The 17,184-nt window shown below is 43.8% G+C and overlaps 1 protein-coding gene across 1 annotated transcript in view; it reads right to left on the bottom strand.

Moving 5' to 3' along the window:
- Window positions 1-15,365, bottom strand: part of LOC309573809 (uncharacterized protein C14orf132) — a gene marked incomplete at both ends in the record, with an annotated part of 32,606 nt that extends 17,241 nt beyond the window's left edge. Inside the window, one exon of the mRNA XM_082283012.1 lies at window positions 15,336-15,365. Within this exon, the coding sequence (XP_082139138.1) occupies window positions 15,336-15,365 (30 nt within the window). The remainder of the gene's footprint in view (window positions 1-15,335) is intronic.
- Window positions 15,366-17,184: the final 1,819 nt, after the last annotated feature.

Genomic DNA, 17,184 nt, shown 5'->3' with positions numbered 1-17,184 from the left:
AAAATATAAGGATCCCATAGGAACTGTGGAAATAAATAAAAAGGTCTTGATCAAGATCCAAGAATAAAGGAATGGGAGCAGGGCAAAGATGTCAATGAGACAGAAGTCCAGCTGGAAGGTTACACACACCAGCAGTCCAGCCATGGCACAGTATTTCACAAACTTTAAAAAAGGACAGTTTTCAGCCAGTATTGTGGAAAAAACAATAAAGTGGCTTTGCTGTATATGTGAAACTAAATGCAAGGTTGAGGAAACATGGGATATATGGGAAAAGGCAGCCCTGAAATATAAAAAGTGATTAATAGACTAGATCACTGCAGCTGGAATTAGGTGAGATTTCGAAGGGAAATACAGAAGGATGGATGAGATGGTTGACACAAGTGTTTATCTATGGTATAAATGCTCCTCATTTGAAGGCAGAAAAAACTAATTGAGACAGATGAAGAAAATGCCTAACACGAACTAAAAAATGATTGCTTGTTTCTTTGGGTAATAATTTCAAGTTTCCAAATCTTCATAGCACTTCCAGTTTGCTCTGCATTCAGCAAAGTGCAGAATGCACATCACCCGCTTGTTATTTCCTCAGCTTATATTTTTCCCTCCACAGGTCTGTGCAAAGCTAATTTGCCTTTTACTTACGGTTTCTGAGAAGTTTGTGGGCACTGCATTCACACTGCCTGCTCTGCTGCAAAAGCAACTATCACCAGAACACCCCTGACACTGCCTGCAAGACATATTAGCAAGCGGATTTACATCTGCTTGTGACTCCTGTGTATTTTTTTTTTTCAATTCTACTATATGTGTCCCACATACGACAATTTTAACACCATTTTCAGCATTGTTTTCCCTGGATGACATCTGTATCATGCAGGCAAAGCCTGCATTTATTCTCACCAATAATTTACAGCTGCTCTCAGCATCGAGCATTCAATGCACAGAGACATGGACCTGGGAGCGAATATACCAGAAACATCCCTTCTCCTGGATTCCCCTTTTGCTCTTCAGTTAAAGGCACTTCTGCTCTGGCAGAAGGGGCATTCGTGCTGGTGGGCAGTGGCAGATGGGCAGCAGAAGTGCACTGCCACCCCCCACCCACTCCTGCCTCCCCACATGCTCCTTGGAAGGCAGGGACCACTGCTCTGCCCAAGACTCATGAACAGAAGGCTGCCTGCTCCTGCACACTGGTGGCGTGGCCAGGGCTAACCCTGTCCTTCAGTGGCAATAAGGTCAGGTGGCATCCTGTCGCTGTGGGGCTTTCATGGGCAGGGAGGAAGGTGTGGGCTGGCTCCCTCTGGTCAGCATCAGGTTCACATGATGTGAATGCACATATGCCCTCACTGCTGCTTTGCTTCCTGCTTTTTAACAGCAATTGTTCCCATCAACCTGTCTCTTTGAGAGTGTGTCACATTTTCCAGAAAATAGATTTGGAGGCTATCTAGTTGCTCCTGTGAAATAGATTAAAAATAAAAAAAATCCAGTTCTGGAGGATTCAGGTTTTTGCTGAAGGTTCTGACAACATAAATCCAGTGCCTGGTTTGGGTAGCACGGCCCACAGTTGAATTTGACTTACAAAAATAAACATAGCCCAGACTGTATATGAAATAAATACTCCTACTGCAGAAACAGTATCACATTTGAAAGATGACTGGGAATTGTGCTGCTTGAAGCACTGGTTCTGGTAATCCCAGGGATCACAAAAGCAAGTCTACTTTATGATTAATTAGAAAAACAGAAGAAAAAAAATTAGGTGGGAGGAAAAAAAAAAAGGCCAAACATGCTGACTGCTATGTTTGGAAGCTACAATCAGGTGCCTCCAGGGAAATGCAGAGCTCTCCTAATGATGAACCAGTGAGACTGACATCAGGAGGTACCACATCCGGGTGTGAGATCCTACACAGAATATAAGTTACTGAATGAATAAATAAATACATCCTTAGTGGTTCTCAGAGATAAGCACCCAACTTATTTGATACTAGCTGATGAGGCAGGCAGAAAAGAAACAGCACCATCACACAGAACCATGGCAAAGGAGGGTCAAATGGTGGCAGAGATACTCAAACTCTGCCACGTGTTATTCTGACTCAGGAATTAGGTGCAGTAGCCCATTAAAGCAAGGTGGCAGTGAGAGAGATGAACCCTCCCCAAATGAGAAGAAACAAAGAAGGGTAAGATGTTTCATCACAGCTCTGAACTTACGCCCCTGAAAGCGCCATCCATGTTGAGATTTTAAGTGCACACAGCCATGCTGCTTCCCACACACTTCAGAAACAGATGGATAGGTAAGTCCCAGTTAGGAACACTGACTGCAGGCCAGCCTGATTACAAAGCCCCTCTGTAGCTGCCAAGAGACAGCTGCTAAGGGGCAATTACCAATGATCAGGCCATGTAGCCAATCTGCTGTGCTCAAGGGATGATGGCTCTCAACTCCAAGCCAAAAATACAGCTCCTGCCATGAGATGCTTGTTCTGTGTGGTCCCCTCCGCAGCTTTGAGGAGGAGGAAAGCAGAGACAAAAGGAAAAACAGAGCACAACATCCATGTCCCCAAATGCTGTGTCTGCACGAGATATTACAGACTCACCCTCCTTCTGTTTATCTGGGATTGTTCCACTTCAGCCCCCAAAACAGGTCATAGATTTTAATCCTATCAACTTTCTTGGCTTACTGATTTTTTTGCATATTTATTTGTCAGCCACTGTTTTACTTTAATAAAGATTTACTGACTAAATACAACAAGTTTCATGCCCACATTTCTGGGGATGCAGTGATGGAAAATATGAGCTTGTGCATTTGTTTCTTGGATAGACAAGAGAAAATGTTTATATTTTCAATTTATTTTCCCCTCCACATTTTCAAACAAAACAGGAAATCAATCTCTAATTGTTATTTCTTTAAATGTTTGCTCAACAGTGAATTTACTTGGCCTTTTTTACAGTAAATATCCCTTGCTTACATGTGAGAATTACTCATCACTGCCGAGTGGGTAATAAAATCAGGGAATTAAATGGCAGCAGTGGAGAGGAATCAGCATGTTCCTGCATTTGGTGAGAGCCACATCCCATCTTGGTACAACCTCACTCAGAAGACAAATGTGTGCTTTCACCAGGTAAGTATGTGGCCTTGACATTAACTCTTCTACTAATTTAACAGAAAGTAAAATTCTCAGGTCAAGCAGTAGGTTGCAAACCACACAGAAAGTGCTGACAGAGCTATTTTACCTGTGCCTCAATATTTTTCAAGTGACTGATTTTAGAAATAAATTGCTAACAATGCAACTGCAGGAATATCATGTTTATTTATTCTCACATCAGTGACTGAGAAGCTGTAAATAGGTGTGACAGCTGCTGCATCTCCTCTGTTGTCATCACTCTGCTCCTCCTGTGAGACAGGCAGTAAACAGGATGACTCCTATGATTGACAGGAGCATAGTATGATCCTGAGGCAAAGAGCTGTACATGAGCTCTATTACTCCTAAAACGATGTCAGGGTTTCTGTCAAAATCAGCACCCAGAAAGACGCTGCTTATTTTTGGGGAAGAGCACACCCTGTTCTGCTTGTTGGCTGAGCTTTACTGAAATGGTGCAGAGTCTGAAAGTCCCAATTTTCCAAACTTCTGTAAGATCACCTGCCAGATTCATTTTGAAGGAAATGACACCATAGTTAAAAAAAACCAAACAGCAAAACAAAACAACATAAAAATTAGAGCTCCATAGTCATGAATCCAGTACCAAAAGACAGGGCTGTAAGCTTCAAGCTATAACTTCATTAATACCCAGAAGAGGGATGCTCTGGGCATTACCTGCCACACCACCTGACTGCACATGTGGCCTAAGAAGGATTTGCTGCTTTGCTGCTGCAGCCAATGGCTCGTTTAAACTTCCACACTAAAAAAGCACCAAACTGGGAATCAGTGCTCACTAAGACACTTATCCCCTCTGTGGCATCGTGGGACAGTCCTGCCTTCCTCTCTGTATCCTTTAATTTCAGGCAAAACTTTACACTCTTCATGAAAAGTTTTGAGGTTTATGAGAAGAAAAATCACATTAGAGGTTGAACTTAGTAAGCTGTAGGTCACTGCTGGATGCAGCAGTTGAACAACAACCCTGAAATACAACAAGCAACAGACACAGCTGTACTGTCTCTGTTTGCCACCCCACGTGTGCTTGCCCATGCTGGGCCAGCCTGGCCACGCAGCAGCTCTCAGCTATGGTCCCTCAAGTCCCTGGTCGTGCCACAGTCCTGCTGGACAGAGCAGAGACACCACAGATCATCACAGTGTTGGGGTGCAAGGTCCCAGTCATGTCTCACCCAAATTGACAGTATATGCCCAATGGCTGCTTATATTGTAGTGTCCCTGAGATCTCTAGAGTAAGTATGGAGATGAACCCATACCTTAAATGTTACATATTTCTCTAAAAAAAAGATATCATGGATGTGGTGGAACCCAGTTGAATTACCGTCATAACCTATGGGCAACACAGGGTATGGAATATTTTTTTAATAATTAAAAAACCTAACACTAAGAAATTATTGAATCTGTTTGCATTAATGAACTGATATTCTTGATTAGGCAAGGCTAAACTTAGAGTGTAAAACTATATGATTAGTTTTCTAATAGCAAAGACCAGGTGGCTAAACAAGACCTAAGTCTCCTAAGTCTATTTATTGTCCTTTAGAACTCGGTTTTAAGATTTTTAGTAACAGTTGACTGCCATTTCCAAAGCCAGCAGTTTTAGAAGTAATGAGCTATCCTCCAGGAGCTGGCTAGCATTCTGTACACCAATTCAAATCAGACCATGTTGTGTCCTTGAGGAAGACAGCAGAGTTTGGCCAAACCTACCTTTGCTTCCTCATTTCCCTTCACCTGTCAGCATGACCCATGGCATATGCTGGCACCTGAAGGCTTTAAGGCACAGCAAGGCATTGTTATCATGGCAGTCCAGACAGCAGCTTACATCAGCATGTTGTCTTCTGCCTTCTCTATGCCCTCCCTTCTGCCAGCCATGAACCGTGCAGACCAGAGGTCAGGAGACAAATGTTTTAGAGGCAGCAATGTTTATTTAGTCATCCGAACACCTGTCTTTAAAGTACTTTAAAGGGTATTATGTACACTAAAGTGATAAGCAAGATATGTACCATGAAAACCACCCATGCTGAAAACTACAGCTGGCTGGGTAAAGAAGGTTACCTGTGAAAGTATAAAGGACAGTTGTAAGAGAAGTCAGGAAGTGCATGTCTCTTCTCACACTTGATAAGATTACAGGAGAAATGAGTTGCAAAACTACCTTGGAGAACAAGGGAGAGAGTGAGCACAGCAATTCAATTTCTTCTGCTTCTGTTTCATGTCCTTGAGAAATGCCAGAGAATGCAGCAGGAGAATAAAACATCTGCCACCCTGACAACACATTTCACCGCCTTGCTCATCTGCAGTTTCACTGCATGTTCAATCAGACGGCTCAGAGACCAGCTCAGAATGAACCATTTCACAGCCTGGATCCTATCACAGAATAACCATTTGGCATGCCTTTATGTTAATAACCACATATTCAGTGAAGGTGACCTCTAGGTCTGTGGGGGGAAAGGTATCACAGGACAGGCAAAGAGAGAAGAGTGTTTGTGAATGAATTTGAAATATCTTTCTCACAAGTGACTACTGGAGGAGAATTCAGAACTTTTTAGATTGAGGTTGTAAGCTGCTCTGCTCTAGCTGAAGAACAACCAAAATATAAAACAGAGCAAAGGAGGTGACATTTCCATTCCTGATGTTTAGAATCTACATCAAGTGCCACTCAATTTTTACTAACCTGCAGCCCAGAAAGACATACTAACAGGCTTCTGTCTTTAGTAAGTCAACTGAAAAGTTTCTGCCATGTTGCTTACACTTTCACTGACTGTAGCATTTTAGTTTGCTGCTCTGATGCATTTGCATCTCTTGTCCCTGAACAGGAGAATTGTTTATTTTTTTGTGCCCATCTTCCAGAACTAAACTCAAATTTCTGTAGGACTTGGACTCAAGCTGGTGCAACTATAGCTTCTGAAATAATTTGTAGAAGTTAAGAATGGAGGATACGAGAGATGAAGAAAGAAGATACCCAAAGAGGACAGCATACCTGAGTTGGAAGGAAAACCTTTTACATGGGCACATGAGAGAAAAGCCATGAGAAAACTCCTGAGAAAAATCCGTAAAAATGTGTGTGGTGCATCAAGGAGGGTAAGGTAGAAAGACAAAAGGAGTAACCCAATGTATTTCAAGTGGAGCTCACTCTTAAAGAAGAGCTATTATGATACCTCAGAATGCTTTGGCACTTACTGCAGATTATCAAGGTATTTAATTATATACTTCTAATCTACTACTATCATCTAAGCAGAAGGGAATTTTAGAGAATTACATACTTTAGGCATGCACTTAATTAGGGTCTTAGAAATTTAAAGGTGATCAGCTGCTCCAAGTCCTTGGGTTCAGCTGACATCTCAGAAATCCTTTAAAACTTTCAATTTTAATATTTTTTGTTTGTTCCTCAGTCCTGTTGTTACTTTTTCTCTCTGAACATACACCTCAATACCTCTACACATCAGTTGAAGAGACACAGCTGTCTTTTTCCCATCCATGCAGTGACTGGTGTTAGTATCTTTTATCAGTCACAGAACCCAGTACACCATCCCACATTTTGCAAGTGCTCTTCCAGCTGTTTTGGCAGGAAAAAAAAAAGAAAGCCACAGTGGAAGTTTGGTTTTGTTTTAGCTATGCGGGCTCATTTCTAGGGTGCTCCTTGTTTTGTAACATTTGAAAGGCTGGCAAACAAAATTACAACAGAACCAGCTGAGGTTAAAAGCTTTTAATGCTATTACTTTTAAAAACATTTCCACACTAATCACTTTGCAAAACAAAAGGAAATGCCCCTGTATCCAACAGCCTGCTTCATAGAGGTGCTGAGCTTTTAATAGTAATGCTTTCTAATTTGCTGCTGCTTGGCAGGTTTGGGCTCTGGCAGCTACCAGGAGTGTGCAATTCAGCTTTCAAAATCGGAAGACTAAGGATTCAGTGTAAGAGTAGGTGTCATTTCAAAAGGCTGGTGCTGTGACTGTGACAGACTGAGGGCACTGAGTGGGTGTGTGAGCCACCAGGGGAACAGGCAGGCAGCGAGTACCGCTCACAGCACCAGTTCTGGCTGCTGTGCACTCGTGGTCGTACTCGCAGGGAGAGATCTTCCACCCTGTACTGCCTCTGCTCCCTGTAACCCTGCCAGCACTTCAAAGCACACATTCAGTAAGTGCTCAGTGCTCCTGGTCTTTGTGTCAGAGCTGGCCATGTTTTCTGCTCCTATTCAGAGCCCAATGTAAGGACAGGCATTCCTTACTGCAGCACCGGAGTGAATAGGACTACGCACCCTGACCATGCAGCACCTTCAAAATAGATGTGAAGGAGTTCACACACTTCATTCTGACCCTTTTTTGTTCCAGTCCCAGTAACTTGCATATGCCATGTCAGGATCCTGTTTGCCAAGGACTTCTTCCATTCCATGGAAATGAAACAATCCCGATGTGTTAACCAGCACAAGTAGATCAAGCCACTGATGAGTAACACAACTATCATCAGTTTACAACCAACTTTCAAGTATGAACTTCCTTTCATACTTGAGCATGTATCTGCTGGAAAAAAAGTGTTTATAACAATCACAGAGAGCCATCAGTATTTCAAAAGACACCATTAAAAATCACCATCCCTATGAGCAGAGGAAGTGGTTAATAGTAATTAAGGATACTATACTGATCAAACCAAGATTTCTGTTGAAACAACAGACAGAGGACTCCAACAAACCTCACTAGCTCAGGTAGAAAATGCAATTCATGACTGAAAACACTTTCAAGGAAACTAAAGTCCAGCAGAGAGATGTAGCAAACTAAGAGAGCTGGTCACTGCTGAATTTACTTGGGTTGCTGCTCTAATTTTCTGCTTTCCACATCACTGCACTCCATTTGAACAGTCTAATCTTTGATCAATGATTTAATTTGATGGTGTATGGTCACCAAAGCATCACACTGCTTTACTTAATCCTATACAACGCTTTGAATCATTTGGAGTGTTTTGCTTTTGTCTGTTACGGGAATGAGGTTAGAAAGGTGGTGAAGCCACCTAATGGCCAGCATCCATTCAATTTTCAACAAAACTTAAACCAGAATCTCAACCCCCATGTTTGCAGCTCATCAGTGAATTGAGAAATTCATCCTAGATTAGCCAAAACCAAGATAACACCAACAGCACCACCACTGCCACCCCCAATATATAACCAGTTAAGATTTTCTAGCCTATGGATTCTGAGGACCCAATTGGGCTATCCAGCTGCTACCCATTAACTCCATTCTCATCAAGTCTGCCAAGAGGATTATTGCTCAGTACAGGACAGGGTTGGGTTCTTACTGTTCAAGAAAAACCAGGCACCTCAACAAGCAAGATGTTTGGCATGAACATAGTGCTGCTTCGGTCTTCATTCCTCTTACCTGCCATCTCTAGCTATTCTCTGTACAACAGGACCCCAGCTACTGCTGCAATCAACTGTGTTCTGAAATGCTTTATGTCTGTAAAATATGTGAATGTCTATTTGCTATTATATTACGAACCTCCTTTCCACACTCAACAAAGATGGAAATATGTGACATCTGCTGTTTTTGAAGTTTTTAGCATATAACTGCTGAAAATCATGTAAATTATTAAAAAAAACCCCAAAACACAGAATGTCACAGAATTCATCTCCCAGTTAATGGGCACATGAAACACAAATAAATTATTTCCAGTTTCTTCTAACCCTCATTGTGCAAGGGTACACAAACACGTGCCACATGAGTCACATCCTACTTTCTCTTCCCCACCACCCACTTCCTACCACATCCTTCTCTTCCAACATTCAACAGCTACTATGAGAAATTGGTTGTGCTATTAACTGACGAAAGCACAGCCACTCACACCTAATCTCAGGGTTCCCTGAATTAATAATATGACCAGTAGTAGGCTTCCTCTTGCTCTCCTGGGATATTTTCCTATGAATTGCAAAGCATTCTCTCCCCATCTGTGCCAGACTTTAAGACCCCTCATTTAAGCAAGTGGACGGTCCTGCTGATGTTACCGGAACAATATATATGTGTTCCAAGTGCAGTAAATGTTTAAGTGTTTTGCTGGATTGGAATCACTGCTTTTAACATCTTTTGACAGCAATTACAAGCACAATCCCGGAACAACAGCTCCTTCCAAAGTGCAGTAGCAACACTTTATAAAAACAGTATGCCCAAATCTCCAATGAATTTTCTAAAGCTTTGCTGGAACAGAAATTTCTGCTATACAAGACTTGGCAATGTAGTCTGCAGTGTTACTGCAGTGACAAAAAAAGTGCAGGGATTTTTCTGGTTCCCCACACTAATAAAAATCTAATGCAATTGTCCCAAGCAGCCAGCAGAAAGAAAATGATTCTCACCTCAACTGTTGGCAACATCCTGTATGAGGGCACTGATTTCTGCACACAGAACAGGATTTCTGCAACATCTGGATTACACAGCTGGTCCCTCTGGCTGTGCTATACCACAGCAAGACATTGGGACTTAAGATTGAACCAAAGCATCTGAGAACTCCTTAGTTACACTCAGATCTGCTTTTTCAGCTTCCTGATGCTTTGATTCTCTTTATTATAGGTCAAGACATTCTGGAGGAATCAAAGAATTCTAGAGAGAATGACTTTAACCTTTGGAAGAAAGCAGAGCTGGTAAAGTAATGGTCAGTGCCCTATTATGCAGATAAGTGAGCACTGAACTGGTTATGTAAAAGAATGACTACAAGCTCCTAGCTAACATTATTACTGTTTAATGCTATAGATCAAAGAGGTTTTGTCTTAGGTCTTAGATTATAATCAGGACAGCTTTTGACAAGGAGTTGTTCATGCATCTTTAAATCCCAACTCTCCATTGGTTTGGCATAGAGCTTGCTTTTTGGTGACCCCACTTTTTACAGAAAAAAATCAGTCCTAAGCATACACCAGTAATGTCAAAGCTTCCAAATGGCCACCATTTAGCACTGTCAAGGATGGACCCTCTAAGTGCAAGCATGACTGAAAGGTCTTTCTTTGGAGCTTTCTTGGTGGCACATGTATGGACACAAAGACACATGCAGTTCAGGTTGAGCAAGCAGCCTAGATTCTGTTTTGAGCTGGTGGGAATAACCTACCAAAACCACAAATCTAAACTCTCTCTTTTTTAATACCTTCAGATTACCTTGCTGTAAGAAAGAGCACACAGCTAATAAAGGCTTTGAATCCCTCTTGACCCTCGAGATGGAGAATAGATAAAGAAATAGTGGGAAAACAAATGCAGTATTATCCTGCACTCTGGTTCCTCTGTGCTGATACAGCAGAGTACAGAAGATCCTAATTGCGTATTCTCTAACATAGAAATCTCATTAGAAAGGAATTAAAGGATACTGGACCTATGTCTGGCATTTCTGGAAATGCAGCAGCTCTCTTCAAGTGGCCAAGCACACTCTCTATGCACACACCAGCTTTGCAGCATGCACATGGGCTGTCCATGTCAGCTGGAAAATATGAGTATAAAGCTGGTGAAGGGTCTGGAGCACAAGTCTGATAAGGAGTGGCTGAAGGAGCTGGGGTTGTTTAGCCTGGAGAAAAAGGAGGCTCAGGGGGGACCTCATTGCTCTCTACATCCACCTGGAAGAAGGTTGTAGCCAGGTGGGGGGGGGGGGGGGGTTGGTCTCTTCTCCCAAGCAACAAGTGACAGGGCAAATTTGAAACAGCCTCAAGTTGTGCCAGGGGAGGTTTAGATTGGATATTATCGAAACATTTCTTCATGAGTAGTGTTGCCAAGCATTGGAACAGGCTACCCAGGGAAGTGGTTGAGTCACAAGCCCTGGAGGCAACTAAAAAATGTGTAGATGTGGCAGTTAAGGACATGGTTTAGTGGTGGACTTGGCAGTGCTACATTAATGGCTGAACTACATCTTAAAAGTGTTTTCCAACCTTTAAGTGACATAATGACAATGATGCTATGATTCCATAAGTCAAAATGAAAGGCTATTTTAAATCAAAGTTTGCAGAATCTGCTATTATAATATATTCTCGTAACTAACTTGCATGACATTATTGACCCTAAATGAACTCAGTTTATCCTGTGTATTCCAGGGCTTTTCAGAAGTTATATAGCTCTTAATAATGTATCTTTCATGTGGAAGCATGGACTTGTTATTCTGACATGGCAATAGGGAGCTATATGGTTTCTTCAAGATGCAGCAGGGCTCACCTCCCTTTTTTGGGGAAGGTGACCTGGATTACTGCCAATGCAATGAAAGGTTTAAAGTGGCTTGAATGATCACTGACCAGACCTGAAGTCCTAGAAGAGTAATAGAGAACACAAAAGGAATGAAATTTAAATTAACTTTATTTTATGATGGTTTTGCTTTCCGTACCAAATTTGTTCTTTTGTTTCTCTAGCTCCTGAAGCATGGCGTCACTTTTCATATTTAAAACAAATCCCCATCACTCCAATTGAAACAAAAGGTTATAAAAATACAACTTTGAATCATTAAACACAAAAAATTCAACTTCTTGTACTTCAAATACTCAGAAATTGTTTACAAATTGAACATGGAGAATCAACATTGACTAATTATGACTTAGTAAAAAAAATCCACAGAAACGGCCATATTCCCAAGGCTATTGCTACCTTTTCCCTGTTCTAAACATATAAGAAGAAAAGACCATTTATCTAACAATTAAAATTTTATTTTTACTGTAGGGAGACGTACCCGACCATAAAAACACTGCAAATTAAGGAAATCCAGTGCTCATTTTCAATATGAAACAGAAAATACAGGAAACACTTCAGGAAAATTAAATTGCAAACATAAATCTTGAAAAACATATCAGTAACATTATGACTGCAGGTGCTGCCCAGCTCATATCAATTTTGATCATACTGAAGACCATTACATCATTTTTTATTCTTTGTCTTCCCTTTTTTTTTGCCACTAAAAGCTTCTATTTTTTTCAGGTTGAATACATGTTTCAACCCTGCTCCCACTAACATTTTTTTCATCAGCTGGCTGTTAAATGAATATTAATTTTAGTCTGCCAGAAGCAGGGAGGGGGGCAGCTCACCCCTGGGCATCTGACAGCAACCCCCTAACCCCTCCTAAAAGCATCGAGTGCTCTTAGCCTGGATGCAGCACTCAGCACCTCCCAAAACCGGGCTTTTATGCTGGAAGCAAAAGTCTCTACCTATGAGAAGTGGCTATTTCTGAGGTTACCTAGACTACAAGAGCACTCTGAAATCACTGAACAACACACAGAAATGAACCAGTCATGCAGCTTAGCAGTGTCTCAACATCTTTGGCACAGCATCTTGAGGTGTACAGCATTAATTAAAATATGGATTTAAAATGGAAACCCACCACTAGCTAATAGGCTTGGACTAGGTCTGAGTCCTGCTCATTAGCACACCAGACCTTAAACCAAAGTCAATTAGAGCACCAGCAGAACAGAGGACACCTAAGCCTGCACAATCAACTACGGATGAACACACTGATGCAAAAAGGTTTATTTTAACAACAGATTTAATAGTTACAGTCAAAAGCTGTTCTTCATTGCATAGCTAATAAATACAATACAGTTGAGGTGTTCAGATGTGGTTGCTTAGGCTGCACCTAGGAGGCGGCCAGATTTTAACTCTCCATAACACACTGTAGAATCACTGAGGCTGCAAGTGGTAACCAAACTTACACACACCTTCTGCTTCTGTGTTTACATCAGAGGGGCTCTAAGGTACAGGTCATTTATGGTGTCTCACAAGACATCTAGCAAAGCCAACTTGGGTCCACAATGAGCAGTGCAAAGGTGTGATAACACACAAAAGCAGTTTATAGGAACATAAATAGTCTACAGTATCCAGTAAAAAATAAATTAACTTGAGAGGTAACCATTGTTTGTATGCCACTAAGCATCTCAGTTCAGGTATTACCTATTTTTCTACAAAATATTAATGTATCTGGTATTCATCAGTTAAAATGCAATACCTGCTGCAGGTGGATGATAATGAGAGTGATAAAGATGCTAATGAGAGTGACAGCAGAGTATCTTTAAAAGTGATTATGAGCAGGAAGCACAAGTCAATAATTCTCATGTTCTCACACATCTGTTACTGAAGATCTCACTGGACCACACCACCAGAGATGCTACAGAAATTATTTAAAAAAGAAGACAAAAAGATATAGCAGTGAAAAGAAAGCTGAAGAAAAGCAATACCTACATTAAAGGAGTGACACACTGGAGGTTAAATGCCATTATGGTGACAGGACTGGAGAGGGCTGACAGTTCAGAAGGGTACAAGAGGCCTGTGATGGGCAGTAACAGAGATAAGTGCAGCATCCATACACATGGTGACCTAACGACTGAATTTCCTTCAGTAGAAAAGGAGCCAGCTCTCCTGCAGCTCATGAAAGGTTAATTACACAACTTTCCCCTGGAGGAATTCCCCACATGCCCTGTGCTGTGCAGACCCAGTGAGCCCCGTGCCCCACTGGGAGAGACCTGACAGCCCTGACTGGTTCCCACCTTCTCACCAGCCAAAGGGCTTCGTGGCACACAGCTCCAAGGTATTCCATCCTTTCTTCCTGAGGTGTATTGCCTCACCTTCACCTCACACTGAAAAAAACCTATCAATTGTCACTTCTTGTGACAAAGGAAAATAACAAATTAACTCCAAAGGATCAGGGAGAAAAGCAAATCTTTCAGTGTAAACTGTTGTACTAATAACCTTAGTAAAATACATTTGCACTGGGAACTGTTCTGAGAAAACCAAAGAAACAGTGCTTTGTGGCTTTTCCAACACACAGGATTAGCACAGAAGTTATGTGGAATATGGGACAGCAAGAATAAGGGGGAGTACAGAAAGGGAATGGGCAGCACTAGTCCCAGCTTTGGCATGCTCCATTGTGATTATGGGTAAAACCTGCTGCTGTGCTGCACCTGTTTCCATGCTATGAGGGCATTCCACTTGAGCTCAGTGCTTAGGGAACAAAAGATGGACACATGGAGCTCACTAATTGTGCTGAGAAGGACCACAGGAAAATGATCTGACACATACAAAATTTCCTTTTGTATGTGTCAGATACTCCAGTTCCCAGGAAGATCTCGTATCAATAGAAATGATGCTTTCCTCCTCCCCATTGTGGTTTTCCTTAAAAAAATTCTTAGAAATATGTCCAAAGGGAAGATATGCTTGGACAGCCAACTGCTACCCTGAGAAAGGCAGAGCCTGACACCCCCTCACAAGTGGACTTTAGGAAGGGAACAAGACAAAACAGCCATTGCATTAATGAAAAAGAACAACAGGGCAAGGATTAGATTTGGCTTCCAACAAACACCTCCAGCTGAAGTCAGCACTCAGTGCAGCAACAGTGCAGAAAGGCTTTCCTGGCCCCTACTACACCTCTAAATGGTGAGTTTATTGTTTTTAATGTTTTTTGGCAAAATCACAAACTTGGATCCAAGTCATTCCTGAAAAAAGCCAATCACACTTTGGTACCCATATAACTAGAAAAATATATCCTGGAAAAGGTAATGGATGGTCATTGAGTGTGGCTTTTTCTCAAGTGCAGCACTGTCTGTTTAAAAACCTAATTCACCTGGATTCACCATGATGATTTTTGGCTTTGGGTGGCTTATAGCCCTTACATACTTCTCAGTATATTACGCATGAGTACATTGAACACCAACACCCACGATCATGCCTCGAGCTGGAATCCAGAACTAAGCCGCAATTTAAAAAATTTGTTCATGCAAACAGAGGAGTATTTCTATACACGCCAAGCTGGATTCTGTATGCGTAGACAAAAACTTAAAAAAAACCAAACCACAGATGCACATACAATCGCAGTACGGAATGGAAGAAAAGAACCGAAAAATCGCATCTCCGATTTTCATTTACAGCCTAGCCTCGGAAGATGGAGCGATGATGCCTCGCCTTGTGCAGCCCGAGGCCGCTGGCAGCGCCCCAGGGGCAGGCGGGGGAGCGGCGGAGCCGCGCTGGGCCCGCCGCCGGGCGCTAACAGGTGCTGCGCCCCGAGCTGCGCCGGCAACTTCTCAGCAGCGCTGCCAGCTCCAGCCGCCTTATTTTCTCCCTTTCTTTCTCCTCCTCGCCCCTTCCCCAAGGAGCGGGGCCGCTCAGGTTTACCCCCCCGGCGACGCAACTTTGGAGCGGAGAGAAGCCGAGCGGAAAGCAGAGGAAGGGATGCGCGCCCCGCCGCCCCCGCCCCCGGCTCCCGTCCCGTCCCGCCGTCGCGCACCACCTGCGCGGCCATGAAGGAGAGGTCCATGGTGCTGCCGCTGGAGCTGCTGGAGGAGCTGGCGGAGGTGCTGAGGCTGCCGCTGCCGCTGCTGCTGCTGCCGGGGGCGGGCGGGGCGCGGGGGCGCGGCGCGGGCACCGCCTCCCCCAGCAGCGGCGGGCGCGGCCGCGGCAGCGGAGCCGACACCGGTACCAGTTCCAGCTCCGGCGGCTCCCGGCACAGCCCGGCACAGCCCGGCACAGCCCAGCCCGGCCCGGCCCGGCCCGGCGCGGCTAGCGGGCGGCTCCAGCAGGAGGCGGGGGCGGCGGCGACCCGGCCCCCGCGCTGGGCTGGGCTCGGTCCGCCTCCGCGGCGGGGGGAGGCCGGGGCGGCTGCGCTCCGCCCGCCCGGCAGCACCTGTGGGGCGGCCCCGCCCCGGCCCCGCTCACCCTCCCGGCCGGCAGCGCTTGCGGCTCTGGAGCTGCTCGGGACCTCCGCGGCGGGGCCAGCCCGAGCCGGCACGGAGTCCCTCGGTCCCCGGGGGCTGTTTGCCGACGCGGAATGGCTCCGGAGCCCCGGCCCCGTGCGTGGCGTCCCGCTGGCAGCGGGCGAGCCCTGGTGCGCGGGGAGGCTGCGGCAGCGGCACCGCGGAACCCTCAGGCTGGGTCCCGCCGGCCGGAACCGATGACGGGCGAGTGCTTGGGGGGCGAAACCATGAGTGATTAATGCAGCGACGGGCAGATGCGGCTGTGCTCGGCTCTCGGTGTGTGCAGGTCCTCTGCATCACACGCGCCTCTGAGATGCACACCTGGCGGTCACAGCAGATTTCTTGCCCGGCTCGCTAATTCATCAGCCTGGTTTTAAAATACTCGACTAGCTCCCTCTCTCACTACGGCTGAAAAGAACTCCCGACGGCTCAATCTTACACCTTTTCATGGCTGAGCTGTTGGAACTTCTCAACTTCTCCTTGTTCCCAGAATTTACTGTTCAACACTACGCAATAAACATATTTTGTCTCTTTTCTTACGCTTTTTCCTGTGCCTCACAGACACTGTTACCACTTTAGCATGAAAATTCAGTGGATTCATTTACTGGTTGGTTCTGAAAACCTTTGGCACCAACACAAAAAGTAGGATAATAAAAATGTACGTCATAATGCATGGAAAGCGTTTTTGTGTGTTTATTTTTTACCCTTTTGACACGTACATGTTAGTTTCATCTTCAAGGCTGACATCTTTGACCGTGTTTGTACTACCTCAGCATATTGCAGGGGTTTGAACAAAGGCTGATGAGAATATGAGTGTATGCCAACATTAGAAGTACATGGAAAAATCAGCTTTGCACTGAGAATTTAAAGTCTGGAGGAGAAAATGAGCCGTGCTTCATCATGTGTACTGTGAACTCCATGCTATTTTGCCTACTGTTGCACTGCTGCAGCAGGAGGTGATGGAAAGAAAATCAGCTGTTTTAAATCAGTCCTTTACTTCAGTGACTATTAATGTGTCTGCCAAAAATGCTTTTATGTCAAGAGGCCCATTAAGTAAACAAGTAAAATCCCAAAGAGACAATGTAATTTTAAGATTTTTTAATTCAGCTGTGTAAATAATGGAATTGTCTCTTTATAGAGTCTCTCCAAAGTTTTGAAAGGATATTGATGTGTGTGTCAGAAGCCATAAATTAACTTCAAAACAGTGTTAATCTTTCATCATCCAGATAAATTTTAAATGCGCTGGGTAAACTTCTCTACATAGTAAATGTGGCCTGGTCAGTCACTGCATCTGCAGCAACAGAGAATAACAAACTAGTTCACAAGAATGAAAATATAGTTACATTTCCAAAACCACAGTGACTTCTGGACTTGTTTAATTCT

The sequence above is a fragment of the Coloeus monedula genome, assembly GCF_965178545.1.
Source record: "Coloeus monedula genome assembly, chromosome: 6".
Taxonomy (NCBI): domain Eukaryota; kingdom Metazoa; phylum Chordata; class Aves; order Passeriformes; family Corvidae; genus Coloeus; species Coloeus monedula.
Note: the sequence above shows the minus strand (reverse complement) of the source record. Positions and strands in the feature narration are given on the sequence as shown.